The 14,597-nt window shown below is 52.7% G+C and overlaps 1 protein-coding gene across 5 annotated transcripts in view; it reads right to left on the bottom strand.

The window, feature by feature from the left end:
• Positions 1-8,409: 8,409 nt before the first annotated feature.
• The window catches only part of PBX3 (PBX homeobox 3), a 112,147-nt gene continuing 105,959 nt past the window's right edge, over positions 8,410-14,597 (bottom strand). The window contains exons 6-10 of one of the 5 annotated variants that reach the window (XM_086475586.1): positions 13,778-13,943; positions 12,696-12,698; positions 12,405-12,517; positions 11,473-11,562; positions 8,410-8,502 (exon numbers count right to left, since the gene is read on the bottom strand). In XM_086475586.1, coding sequence (XP_086331712.1) covers positions 8,410-8,502; positions 11,473-11,562; positions 12,405-12,517; positions 12,696-12,698; positions 13,778-13,943 — 465 coding nt within the window. Of the gene's footprint in view, positions 8,503-11,472; positions 11,563-12,404; positions 12,518-12,695; positions 12,699-13,777; positions 13,944-14,597 lie in introns of those variants that run through there. The other 4 variants (XM_086475589.1, XM_086475590.1, XM_086475588.1 and 1 more) reach the window with 4 other exon arrangements.

Here is a 14,597-nt window from a genome sequence, read left to right as displayed (position 1 = left end):
GCTTGGAGTAATAAGGTTTGCCAATTCACTTTGTCCAACGAAGAAGTGAATAGTTAGTCCACATTAACTGTCAGGCGCGAGGGCTGCCATCGTGCAAAGAGCCGCTCTCCACCACCACCCACCATCCACCAGGCGAGGAGCAGAGCACACGGGCTGCCCGGCCCCCCACCACTGCCCCTGCGCTCCCTTCAGCACCAACATGCACCCTGGACACCCCCCCCCCAAACCCCCGGACCCTCGGCTGGAGCCGCTGCAAGCGGGTGAAGCCGGAGCGCTCAGCGACCCGCTCCGGCCGAGCCGATGGGGAGCCACCTCTGCCGCGTGCTGGGGGCCTTGGGGACCCCTCCTGCACCCCTCCGGCCGCTGCTCAGCCCCTGCTGCCCGCGGCTGGGGAAGATTTCCGAACGTCAGCTTCCCAGCCAGGTCCCTCGTTTCCACCCCGCGCCCGCGATGAAAGGTTAGAGGGTGAATCCCCCCCGCCTGGCACGTGCGCCGCGGTGGCCAGCGAGGAGTGCGTGTGGTGCCGGCGAACGCCTCCCGGCCGCAACGGGCTGGGAGCAGGAGGGCGAGACACCCAGAGCACATGCCCTGCCTGGTTCTCCAGCGTGCATCTTCTGCTCTTTAAATTGATTGGCACTTTCTATTTGAGGAAAAATGAGTTCTTAAAATTGAAATACTGGTTATTGTTATGGTAATACAGCGAGGCTGCGGCAGGAGAGATTTTAAGATACAAAAAAGGTTGGTTTAAATCAAGCGACTGATAGGTGAGTCTATATAAAGTACTCAGGGCTAATGAGTTCAGAGGTATCTACGTATCGGGTCTGGACCCCTTAATGCTGCTGATTCAAGTGGTGGGTGCAGGTAATAACCAAGATAACCTGAGGCCTCCGAGATCATTATTGCTTTATCACGTTTTGTATAAAATATTTTCGGCCTCATTTAGGATGTCAGTCTCTATCAAACGTTTCCTTGCATTAAGAGCACGACGCATCCCCGCGGTGCTGGCTCACCCGGAACCCTCCTCGTCTGCCGAGGGAGAAGCACTGGGGGCACCCGGGAACCCTCTTAGGGGGATGTGGCGCTAAGCAGAAGGTTTATGAATAACGTAACAACGAAAGTACCGAGCCCGTATTAGCACATAGTGACCGATTCCCAACATATGCTATTGCTTCCTCTCATCTTTACCTGAAATTAGTAATTTAGAGTCCATACCTTTATTTGGAAAATAATAGTGCACAGAGAATTATAAAAGTTTAATACACTCTCAGTAAAATGAAAAATGAGCGGTTATGATATTGTCTAACACTTTCAAATGTGTTTATTAATTCATGTTTTAAATCATAAGTTTCATTCTGCAGGAGAGTCATACACAGCAATAAGCAAGTTTTAAAATATTAATGAATAAACAATATTTCTCTATTGAAATATAACATGCTTCTTTGAACAATGTACCAACAGTAATAAATCACAACCAGCAGAAAATTGCATTTCATATTTAATACAACTTGAACTCTGCCTTTTTATAAATGATATCTTTTTTGTTTAATTGGCGTCAGTTCAGATCTAGCAGATTGCTAATAAAATTCTAGATTTCCATATTTAATGACGCGTGCTCTTTATGCTGAATTTTACCACCAAAAAATGCAGCCTTTTATTATCCTAATACACGGCGTTAATAGGTGGCCCCGTACCACGAGCCGCAGCCCCGCGCGCGCTCCCGACGCCTGCTCTGGGCTCCCCAGCACCGGGGCGGCCGTGTGCAGGCCCCGGGGCCAGGCTTGCCGCTCCTCAGCACGGGGAGCCGTGTCGGTGCCGGTGCCGGTGCCGGTGCTGGTGCCGGTGGAGCGCCCGCTTCCTGCCCCACTCTGCTTCCCCGAGGGCGGCGGGGCTGGAGGGGCTGGGGCTGGTGGGGGGGGTGCCTGCTGCCCTTCGGGCCTGTGCCCTCCTTCTGCAGAGGGGCACCGTCCCCTCGGCGGCAGCTTTTGCCAGGCGAGCGGCTGGGTGGGCGGCCTCGGCGCCGGTGGGGAACAGATACCCCCAGGGCTCCCCCAGAGGTGCAGTGAGGGGGCACCCCTGAGACCCTCCAGGCACCCCCTTCTCCCAGGTGCCACCCCCGGAGAGCTGAGCATGTCAGGGCAGTGGGAGGAGGAGGAGCAGGAGGGCCCCTTCCCCACCGAGAGGGCACTGGCCCGAAGGTGTGCTCCTCGGGGGACACCCATGGGTCCCCACCAGCCCCCCAAGGGCAGCCACCACCCGCCCCAGGAAAGGGGGCTCACGTAGGCAGGGAACAGCCACGTGTGCCACGTACGCACCTGCAGCACCCCTACACAAGCACGCACGTCTGCACCCACGTTAGTAGCCACAGATATGAATGAAATTAATTGGTTTTAATTAGCCTGTGTAAACAAGATCCTTAAATTTGTTGCCACCTGAGGGTTTTGGCAGTCTCCAATAAATTAATCCTTTTTATTATATCAATGACAGGAAGATGATCAAATAGGCTTTGATATAGATTTTGGGATTTATCACCTAGTAGCACTCTGATATGCTTGAACTTTTCTTTCCTGCTGCTGCTGCTGGAGGCAAGACCGAGGCTACAAACAGTGTTTGCTTCCGAGGCGAAACGGGGGATTTGGCAACAAATGGATAGGGGACGCCAGGGAAACTTTGAAGAAAAGTTTGTCTTTTGGATTTTTTTGGGAAAGTAGAGTTTTGAGTGGGTCAGGTCACACGGGGAGAGATGTGGGGGCCAGGGGGATCCTGTAGCGAGGCGCAGCCATGAGCGTGTCGTGTCAGCGCGTCCTGCAGCCGGAGGCTGAGCTGAACCGGCAGCACAGTCCCTGGCTTCACCTCCAACGCTAGGGCATACGGTGCCTCCGTCCAGGGCAGAGAGGAGGGCAGAGGGGAGAGCTGGACCCCCACAGAGGGGTGAGGGAGGGCTTGGGGCTGTGAGGCTGTGTCCAGCCGGAGCTGGCCAGCCCGGCCGTGCGTGGCCGGCATTGCCAAATGTCGCTCCGCTGGCCGGCACCACGCGGTGTCCAGCGGGACAGCGAGGGCAGGAGCGATGGGCGAGTGTGCGAGGGACAGACCCAGCCCAAGCCCCCGGCCCGCAGCCCCCGGCCGAGCGGCTCTGCCCCAGGGACCAGCCCAGCCCGCGGCTGCCCGCCCGGCGCGGCGCGGCCCAGTGCCGGCCCAGGGCTTTTCCCCGGTGACGTGGTGCTGCTCCACTGCCCTCCGCGAGAGCTTCGGGGCTGCGCTGAACACGGCGCGGTGACTCGCACGGCCTTAGCGAGGGCAGCCGGAGCCTGCCAGTTCCCGTCTCATGGCACCGGCAGCTACGCCAACACCTCCCGTGCTTCCCCTGCAGTCTCAGCCTGCGCCCGTTTCTCTTGGCGCTGGCTCCCCATTAGCCTGGTCTATGCACATCACTCCTCCCACCGCGCTGAGCCCGGGGCGAGACGGGCCTCGCCGGTGCTGCGGGACACCTCGGCAGGGCTGGCGCCTCCAGCAGATTTGCTCTGGCAAGTCACAGCTGATTTCCCAGGTACCGCTAGGACACAGCTCAGCACCTACGGCTCGGCTGTCAGCAAAGATTTTAAATGCCAGCACATCCTTCCCACTGTCACCCGTCACAGGAAGGAGCGAGCGGCTCCGTATCTCCGGTGCATGGGGAACACAGACCCGGTGGCAGACCAGCTGCCTGGGGTGCCCAGCGTGCCCGCAGGAGGGGACCAGCACCCACGTCCCGCCCAGCAAGCCCAGGAGACGAATTTAGCAGCCAGGCTGTCCCAGGCGTCCCCTCTCCACTGTGGGCACGACGACCGGGGAGCTGCTGCGCACAAAACCTTCTCCTGCTCTCCGCCACCAAGGGAAGGATAACTGGATGGGAATTCTAATCATATATTATATTACCGTGTCATATTAGACTAATAAAATCCTAATATGATACAGGAATGGGGAGCATATCATAACTCCTCTGTGGCTAATACAATGCACGCAATAAATCACTCCCAGGGCTTATCCTTAACAATTGTATCAGTGCTTTCTGTGTCATGCTGATAACTCAGTCCCTCTGATCTAATGGTTCACTTTTCTTCACAGTCCATATGGCAGTGACATTAAAGCTAATGAAATAAAATAAAATTTGCCAATCTTTGAAGAATTCCATTCTTTAAAAAGATGTATTTTATTAACACAAACTGGAAACATCTTCAGTTACTTGGGAGTTATTTTTATCACATTGGAAATACATGGCACAGATATCGGCAGCAGCATCTTACAGCCGACTCGCGTGTGGTCTCTGCAAAAGACATCGCTGCAGGGTAACATCGCGCCGTCCAGCCTCGGACACTTAATGCCGAGTTCGCACCGTCAGCAGAGCTGCCCCGTCGAACCAGTCCCGTGGGGCACGGATTTCGCCGTGCCGGCAGGTCGCAATCTCCCCGGCTCTTCCTTCCTGGGCTGAGGATCCCTCGTTGCGTCCAAGGCCAGAGACAGGGAGCGGGATCTTGGTGTCCGGACGCCAGGGAGAGGAGAACATCACCTGCTTTGCTCTTGGCACACGGAGGTTCGCTTGTCTCCGTGGGGCTGTGAGAGGGCTGCAGGGCGGCTCCCGCAGCTCTGCGAGGCACAAACCTGGGAGTGTCTGCCAGCGCGCCAGGCGCCGTTGCTCCCGGGCTGCGGGGATTCTCGGGACCCCTCCTGCAGGACGCCCCGGCCACCGGCAGCTCCTCGGTGTGGTGGCCGTGCCACGGTCCCTCCGGCCCAGGTGCACAGCAGGTCGGACGGAGCTGGGGCTGGTCCCAAAAGGGGCTGGTTGAGCCGTGCCCAGGGCAGCACCACGGGTCTCTGCTCCGGAGGCCCTCGCGCCTGTCACAGCCCCGTGACGCACAGCGTGGCGATGACGGCGGCGGTGCCTTCATCAGGACGGCGCCGGGCACAGGAGATGGCGATTCCTGGGACCCGCTGCAAATCCTCCCCCTGTGCTCTGCGCGGGGTCTCGGGGCTGGCACCTCCCGGGGCCAGCGGGAGCCACGGCCACGGGGCTGGTGGGCTTTGCTCCTCTGCCACCGCGGCGCGCGGGGGGGCACGGCGCTGCGGCGGCTCCGGACGCAGCGACACTCACAGGGAATCAGGATCGCGCCGCTGAGCAGTCCCACGGGCGGAGGGCCGAGGGTCTCCTCCCCGCTCCAGGATGGGCGCGCGGTGCTGCGGCCGAGGTCCCACAGGGCTGGGGGGCCGCGGCCCCGTCCGGGGTGGGTGCGCAGAGGAGGGATCCTTGCACGAGCCGCTGTTCCTGCACGAGGCTCTGTCGGCCCTTCGGGGTGTAGCTACTGGGTGAAACACAATACCATCAAGAGCATGATCCTAATACTGGTGCTTGCAGTAAACCTTTCTGATGTGTGATCAAGCCTCAAGGATAAGATGTTTATTATTTGCCATGGAACCATGTGGCCGTTCTCCAATGTAAGGAAAGGCCAAATTGCACTTGTAATTCAAAGGGACCCAAAGCCTTAATGCTGTAAAGAAGCACGCTAATGATGCCCAGCGGGCGCAGGGCATGCAAGTGCGGCCCAAAGGTTGTTGATGGCCTTCCTATGAACCTCCTCAGTGTGTGACAGGTCCTTGCCTGTGGCCAGCAGAGATGTGATCAAGATGAGGGACGTCTGTGTGTTCATTACGCTGCCTACGCCTCCGCTGACACACTTTACATTTAAAATACTGTTTCCATTGAGCTGGAGCATGAACACGGAGGGTGTGGACTTGGGGAGCGCCATTAGCAAATGCAAATCGGTCGGTGCTTTGTCCTCCGCACACAGAGGTCTTCGGAAGTCCGCGGTGCCCATCTGCCCCAACTCTCGTTAACTGACAACGAAGGCTTTGCAATGCACGTCTAGTGATTCACTTATTTATTTAAACGCTCCACCTGTAGTGAAAGAAGCGACGGTCAATTCTAAAACTGATCGAGAAGTTGCGGCTGCTCCGTAAACCAAAGCAGAAGCAGGAAGCGGTGCCGAGGGCACGCGGGATGCGGAGGGAGAAGAGTGTGGCCGCGGTCCCGGGGATGAGAGCGGGTGAACAGAGGTATCTTACAAAACAACCTGATACAAGAGCTGTTGGTGAGAAAAGCTGACCCACAAGCCAACCGAATCATGCACACAACCCTTTAGCCACCAAAACGCCCCCTGAAGGCCCGGCCGGCTGACCGCAAAGGGAACGTGGCGGGCGGGCGGCTCAGCCTCGCCGAGGCTCCAGCCCAGCCCGGGCTGGTAGTAGTGAGCGCTCGCCCTCCTCCTGCCTAGCTGCACTAACCCGAGGGGTAAGTAGTTAGATTTATCAAAGACCATTTGCTGCAAGTGATTAACGTTAATTTGATTTCCTGTGAGTCAATTTCCTTGAGATATGGTAAATAGGCTATTACCTGTTATTGACCTTTACTTTATTAAAAAGACTTAAAATTAGCATTTATATATATATACGTCCTTCCAAAAAAGTTTTTTTAATAAAGAAAAATATTTTTATAATCACATTACACTTGGTAGCTGAGGCTGTCGATCCCAAGCTAATGTTAAATAACGATGGTAATCAGGAGTGAATACGATGATGGTTTTTAAACTCATCTAACGGCCTGACCCCTTCCTGCGCCTCCCCTCGAATTTTCGCTCCCGCGCAGAGCGGGGCGGGGCGGAGGCAGGGGCCGGGGGGGCAGCCTGCGGGCGGGAAGGCCCTGCCCGGCAGGCGCTGCTCCGGCTCCGGCTCCAGCTCCCTGCCAGGACGCGCCTCTCCCAGCAGTGCCAGTCTCCCCCAGCCAAGGGGCCACCACGACCTGCTGGTATTTAAAGAAACGCTCAGCTCCTGCTTCGTGACAGCTGGCACTGCTGGCAGCCTCCTCATCTCCTGGGTCTGACTTAGACTGAGCAGGAAGAAATTACGTCAACGTTTGATCATGAAAGCAAAAAGTTTATTCATGTTTGAAACTACATATAACTACCACGAGGAAGACTTTTCAATCCAGGGTGTAATCCAGTTAGAAAGTAACACGAAACGGTTTAATACATTAGAATCACTGCCACAAATTATTTTCATGACTCAATCAGTTTCAGAATCGCATACAATACAAAAGAGAGAAAGAAAGGGCCCCCTGTTACACAGGGGGAAATATACAGTACTGAATACTGAAGTCTGTATGCATCACAATTAGTTGTTGGTTTTTGCGTGGATTAGTAACAAGATGAAGAACATTCAAAATGTTTCTCAGTATTTACAACAGTTTCACTGTTTTGTGTTAAACCTAAGACCCCATGTTTCCACTTCGCTTCTTTAAAAGTTGCCAACGCAACCCTGATTCTTTTAAAAGATTACAATGTATATTACAGCTCATGGGGAAACAAAGAGTTAATTACAAGATGCAAAAAGATAAGAAAGAGACAAACTACAGCGTGAGTATCGTTCAGAGGTAGTAAGTGAGCACTCTAAGCTACAGAACATGTTGAAAGTCTATTGGTTTGTATGAGTTCGCATGAGGTAATAAAGCTGTGTTTGATTGGTGAGATGTATAAATACTCTTTTGCTACACTATGTACAACACTCCATATGACGGTGCTTTTTCCTTTGTTTGTTTGTCTGTGGTTGGCTGCCAAGAGGAGGTAACAAGCCTTGGCAGGCGTGTGCAGCACCTAGCTCGTACTGTAAAACCCCGGGCCTTGGCTTTCACAGAGATCAGCAGCAAGTGTCTTCATCTCCTAAGCACAACCTACGTCCGGTGTCGACACACAGACAGGAGACTCGGGGTCCGGGTGGTTTTAGCAAGAAAAGATCCTCCTGGTTTCCAATCTAACTTGTAAGACAACAGATCACAACAAAAATGTGACGAATAAGGATTCTTAAACACAACCATTGTTAACCGAAATAACCGAACAGCTCGTTTTATTCCGACTCTATAAGAGATATGAAAAGATTAAACACAATCAAAGTCTGCGATTCGTTTCGGCTTTCCACGGAAATATGCACGAAGGTAAATTTAGGTGAGGTGTTTCTTGGTGTCTGCTCTTGCTATTGAGGTTAAGCTCGTCCTGTACTTTTACCCTTAAGGCCAAGTAATTGGCAACTGTTAGACCAACATCGTTAAAACTGCTGATAATAAATTATGATAAAATAGTTACAGGGCTATAAACAATGCTAAATCTTGGCCTAATTGGATAAAGTGCTTTTTAACATTGTGTGTTTTAAGTATAAATACAAATGATTATGATACCTTTAAAAAACAGATTTACCAAGTTTTCTAATAAGACAAGGTTTTACAGTAAAGCTGTAGGTGGTTGGCTACAAAAAACTCTTTCCTTTTTCTCCTGTGACTCTGAATGCGCTAATCAAGGCATCTCAGCTCAGGGAAAAAGTGTTGCTAGGAGATTAGTTAGAGGTATCAGAGTGCACACTTCCCGGCCCTTCTGTAGGGGAAGTCACAGAAGATGGAGTAGTTGCGTCCTGCCAGCCTCCATTAGCCTGAAAAGGGAAAAACAATTCAATTGATACGATTACGCATATTAATTATACCGTACGCTTGACAGCATTAGACCGGCAAGCCCGGGGTTTGGGAGGAGACGCTCTGGGAAGGAGATTTGCCTCCACTCCCTCTGGCTGCAGGATTTGCGAAGGGGAAAGCAGCAGGCGCCAGGCGAGGGGCGCCGCAAGCACGCGCCGCGGTGACGCCGAGCCTTCGGCGGAACGGCGCGTTGGGCAACCAGAAGCCCTTTAGCCAGACGTCAGCTGCAAGCAGGACTCTGGGATCGCCGCCACGGCCATCCGCGCCTTAACGCAGAACAGCCCTTCGGCCGACGCTGCAGCTTCTTCCCCTGAGCAGGCGAGTCCGGGGCAACGCGTGTTTATCCCCTCGCCTCCCCAAGCGCGGGGTTGCCCTCCTCCACCCGGCAGAGCCCTCCGCAGAGCTGCTCCGCCCCGTGAGGCCGGGGCCCTGCGAAGGGCACGCGAGCGCAGGGCTGCGAGGCGGAAAGGGGCTGCTCGGATCGGTTTCCCAATTATCTCTAAACGCAGCCCCTCGTTGGGACGCGGCTCCGTGTCTCGGCACGCCGCCGGCCCTCACCGCGTCAGGCCCGCGCCGGCGAGAGCAGCGCTCGGGAACAAATTTGCCTTATGTCTCGGCCGATGGAGGCAATTGCTGAAATCAATGTCTGATCAAATTTCTGCCGTGGCAGACAGCTTGTCGCTACATATTTTTATGTCAGTCAAGAAGAGGGAGGCGCGGGGCTCGTGAGTTGGGGGACGCTGAGTGGAAGTGACGGGGAGGCCTCTCCGCGCCGCCCGCGAGAGCCGCCCGGCCCCGCGCTCCCGGCGCCCCCGGCCTTGGCAGGGCCGCTCCCCGGCAGGGAAAGGTTAGCCTATGCTAATGCCTTCCTGACGCGCCTCGTTACCAGCGCCATCGGCGGGCTGGCTCGCACCCTGGGCTGCGGTAACACCGCGCTCGGGGCAGCGGCGCCGGCGCCTGGGACCTCCCGGCCTGCCCGGGGCTGCCCGGCCATCGGCCGTCCCTCGGACGCCCACACCCAGCCCGGCTGCGGTTTACGGTAAAAAACTGTTCACCCGTCATGAGGAAAGAAAACGCTTTACGGCTCCAACAGGAGGAGAACGAAGCCTCGGCCATTATCTCCTCTGCAGACGAGAAACAGCGAGCAGAGGAGCTCTCCCGCTGGGAAATTCAAAGGTTCGGGTTTGGCTTCTCTTAGGTAAAATTAACGGCAACAGCACCCTGCAACCACAGCGAGGCTGAAACCTCAGCACCCGCTTTAAAACACCCGAGTGCTCAGACGCAGGCTGGAAACGTACAAAATCCTACTCCAAAGGCGGAGGCACCGCTGCTTTTTTATTTTTTAAAGATATGAGAATCTACTTAGAGGAAGAAAAACTCTTGTGCAGATATGAGTCTAAAGATATTCCATCTGAAGTAAACATCATTCCTCTTTTATCCAAATTTATAAACAACAAATGTACAATATTTTTACTCAGCTTGGCAGCTGGAGGAGAGGTTGTCAGCAAGCATTCTTTTTTTCAAATAAATTAATCCTTACTCTGGTGGTTTGAGATTATGCACTGTATTATACAACAGCGCCTTATCAGGCCTCATCAGTGAAGATGGAATTCATGTCTGTAAAATGCTGCAGGCAATCACAGTTTCATATTTTATCATGTTGATAAGGATATCGCAAATTCTCTGAAGCATTTCAAAACACTTAAATGAAAAAGGAGAAATGCAACTAAAAGGCTTTTTATATGGTTTGTTGTGGGTTATTATGAGTTATTTATAAACCCAAAAAGAAAGATTTGACATTTCAAATGTAAAAGATTTGAGTATTTAATGGTACTTTTTTCCCTTTACAATTGAACATCTTCAATCACATTTTAAATCATTAATATTTACTCTCATGGCAAGTGGAAACCCAAAAAGGGGGAAAAAGCCTCCCATTCCCTGTGGCTGCAGGATCTCACGCGGGGTCTCCCCGTTTTCCCGCAGCCACCTTCTCTGCGCGTCCCGACACTGCTCAGCACCCGCGCCCCGACCCCCTGCGGGCTGTGAAACACGGGGGCAGCCCCTGGGACGGGGGAGACGGCCGCTAGACAGGGCATTCTCCACAGGAGCTTTGAAGTCCACGAGTACGAAGGAAAAGCAATGAAGGCCACCTCTCAAGCAAATACGAAACATTAAGAAAAAATCTAAAGCGTCAAATTTTGAAGTTGTAAATGAGAGAAGCAAGGTGGAAATGAGGGGCGAAAAGGATCTGCCGTGGAGCCCCGGGCACGGAGGCTGTCGCTGTGGGTGGTATTCCATCCCAGGCTTTCACAGCGACAGGAGAACAGATCTCTGCGTTTATTTATCCTGGCGCCTCGTGTGCAGGCTACGGGGTCCAGCCTGCCAGGGTCTGAGCACTGTCAGCTCTCATGGTTACAGCGAGAGGCAGGACACAGAGCACCTATCACCATCGAGCCTACGATCCCCCAGGTCCCTGGCATCTGTTTGCCGGACTCACAACCCCCTCCCGTCTGGAGCAACAAGGCCAAAAGTCCTTCTCGACCGCAGGAAAAACGCGCACCCTTGAAACGGCACAAAGCGCATCACAAGCACGGTCCTGGCGCCTGCTCGCGGGCAGCAACAGCCACAAGTAGAGAGTGATCCGAGCATCTCCGTGCGGGGAGCAAGCGCCTCTCTCCAAGGCTATCGCTTTTGGACTCGTGAGGCTGAACAGCAGAAAAACGCGCATCGCTCAGTCACGGCTCCGGGAATTTCTCTCCTCCTACACGATCGAGACCCGCAGCTGTACCAAGGGCTACTCTGCGCTTCGTCCCCAAAGACGCAATATTAAAAAACTCTATTGCAAGAGTAATTAAAACATGTATTAACGACTGCATTTACCTGACACCGTGCTTATGGCTCTCCAAACCATTGTTCCCCAGGGTACTCACATTTAAATTATGTGGACTGTACAGTGAATTTCCTCCCAAGCCATCACTGTATCCTCCCGTCTGATTGATAACATGACGCAGGGTATCCACCTTAAAGTAGGGGGAAACAAAATTCATCATTCCAAATCTATTAAAACATCATCACTTAAAACAGGCAACATTTTGAATTACGTGAGCCAAAAGGGTTTAGCATCTTCTATGAAAGGCAAATTTATCAATCGAGAATGACTGGCAGAATTTCAACAAACCCTTGCATGTTAAAAACCATACATCTTTGCTTCTCACACCAGCCAAACAACAACTTCCTCACAGCAGTGCGTCCCGTAGGTCCTTCTTAAGTGTCTGCAGCAAAGTGCTGTGCATATTTACACGTCTGTATGTGCTTGCATGGATGGGAAGAGATTATGGCGGATATACTGCGTACAAAACATGGAGTTAGCCCTGTCCGAAAGGACTGGAAAAGTGACTGAGAATGAGTTGTATTTTAATAGCTCAGGTAGATGTGTGCTGACATTTAAATAAATGAATAAATAAATAAAAGTTTGTCCAATAAATGAAAGAAAGATGGAGTTTGTTTGTTTGTTTTTTTTTTTTAAAAAAAAAGGAAGGAAAAAAAAAAAGAAAAGGAAAAAAGAAAGAAAATTCACTGGATTTACAGTGTCCATGGAAGTCAGACGCACCCAATCCCATTCCATGAGCTCAAGCCAGAGCCGAATGCATTCACAAAGCTTAAAATTTCAATCAGAAAAAAATCACTCTTTCCTTTATATTTGTGAAATTCAATGCTGGGGTAAGAATAGGTCACATTCAGAAATATGCAGCCTCCACTCTGCAGCGAGGCACAGACCGTTCAATAGAGCCAGAGTAAGGTGGAATTTTGAGCCCAAACCCTACCCTGCTAGAAAGGCCCTACTTTGGGGCATTTCTCCTACCTGTGACTGCACATTGGCTCCGACTTGGGACCCCTGGTAAGAATCCCCATTCAGACTCTGCATGTTCATGAACATGTCCCCAGAATTTGGGAGGTTAAAAGAACCAGAAGAACCTGGAAAGGAAAGAGTTAGGTAGCTGAATAACAGAGAGCTGCAAATATGTAACCCCAGAGACCTGAGGGCAGGGGAAGGAGCAGAAGACAGGAGAGGAGAAGGAAAGGCAGCGCACAGCAGAGGGGAAGCTGCTGGCCCGGGGGAAGGGCCAGCTCTGGCCGCCGGCCCCCCGCCCACCGGCTCGGCACGTCCCGGCGGGGGCTGCCGCCGGCTCTCGCCACCGCGCCGGCTGCCGCCCGGCAGCACCGCACTGGGAACGCCTGGAAGCCCCGTGCGCCCCGGGTCGGCTTTTCCCTCTGGAAGAGCAGCCTGTACAACAACAGGTTTTCGTGTCGAGAGCTTTCCTCCGGTGGATGCTTCATCGTGAGATGCTATCACCAAACGCTCGGAGAAAAACTCGGTTTGAGTCTCTGCTTAATGTCTCCTTCGAAAGGAAATGGCTGGCTGTTTCTAATTAGCCCATTTATTACCATCAGAGGAGGAACCTTTTTCTTACTTTCTTTTGATTCAAGTCTTTTTTCCCCGTGGATCTCGATACCCTTTAGAAGTTGTCTACAACCAAGTCGCAGCAAAACTTCACTGTAGACAGCGTCAAACACACCTGTGCTTCATGCAAACCTTTGCCTCTGGAGCCCAAAAAAGTGACTTCATCTTTACGAACTCCCCTACCAATTTAACGCTGAGATTTACAAAATGTCAACGACACGCCAGCGAGACAATTTTTAAACACTGCAGGAAAACATGTGGTAGAGCAACTCCAAAGCAAAAGTTGCATCCTTAGATTTCTATATATAATACCAACTCCATTTCAAGCAACTCAGAGTTTAAATTCTAATGAGTGCATGCTAAAATAATCCTCTATTTTGTTCTTATCTTGACAATAAATTTAACAGTTCTACAAAAACAGACTTGGAGCTCTGCCTCATTTTATGTTATTTTCATTGAATGAGGAAAAGCTTAAAATATCTACGGAAACAAAGAAGCTGCCAGAATCCCGAGCCAGGCAGACGTTACCACGCGGGAATTAGGTGGGCCCCACTCTGCTCCCCCATAAGGCTGCAGGAGCTTCACCACCGAGACGCTGGGAGCACCCACAGCAGTGCTCAGCCCTCGCGGCGGTCCAGCCTGGAGGCCCACGGGCTTGGCAGCGCTCCCCGAGCCACGGTTAGGTCTGCCAGGGAGCTGCAGCCTGCTCTGCCCCACCGAGCTCACGAGGGCGCCATTTTTGGACCGCTCTACCGCACGAGCCGGGTACGTACCAGAGTTTGGTGTGGTGGGGGAGTTTGTCTGGTTGTTCTGGACGGCCGCGGCCACGGCGTGCGCTGCGGTCACAGCCGTCTTTGCCGCGTAGAGATTGGCTTCTTCCTGGAACTTCCCGATGTTCTTCTTGTACCTGATTCTCTTATTGCCAAACCAGTTGGACACCTGCAGTGGAGAGAGGTGGGAAGGGTGAGGGACGCAAAGCGCTTGACCCGGCAAAGCGTGATCCCTTTGAGACGTCGTGTTTGCACCAGCGCATGCACGTGCCCCAGCCCCCGACCCGTATCTGCTGGGTCCTGCAGTTAACTAAGAAGTAACCGAGGACTAATATTATTAATAAATATTACTATGGATATGGGTGTGATCCGGCTCTGCTTCTCTTCTAGCAAACTGATGCGCGAGGGGTGACTCTTTGATGACGACACGTATCCTGGAGCTTGCTGCAGCATTCAGCACAGCATTGTCTCCTACTTCTATGAGCCATTTGTCAACAAAACCAGTGCAAACCCCCGAAAGCTGCTGAAGGGGGACCAAGGTCTGGTTGAGTGAGGGCGAGCGGGCAGCGAGAGCAATTGTTCTTTATTTTTGGGCTGGAACAACCTTGGCAGCCCACTCGTAGAATCGTGTTTGGTCGGCTGAAAATGAAAGGAATCATATAAATCAATAATGGCTGAAAAGTCACTTTGTCATCTCCCTTTGAAGATACTGTACTGGAGCCAAGATGGCTTACGGGGCACTGACTATTAACCCACGCCGAGGTCACGGCTGGAGCCGCTCAGGAAAGTTCGTACAATCTTTCGCAGCGGCTTTGTTTAACTC

This window comes from Leptosomus discolor, chromosome 19 (genome assembly GCF_034619465.1).
Source record: "Leptosomus discolor isolate bLepDis1 chromosome 19, bLepDis1.hap2, whole genome shotgun sequence".
NCBI lineage: Eukaryota > Metazoa > Chordata > Aves > Leptosomiformes > Leptosomidae > Leptosomus > Leptosomus discolor.
The sequence above is the reverse complement of the archived record's forward strand: the minus strand, read 5'-3'. Positions and strand labels throughout refer to the sequence as shown.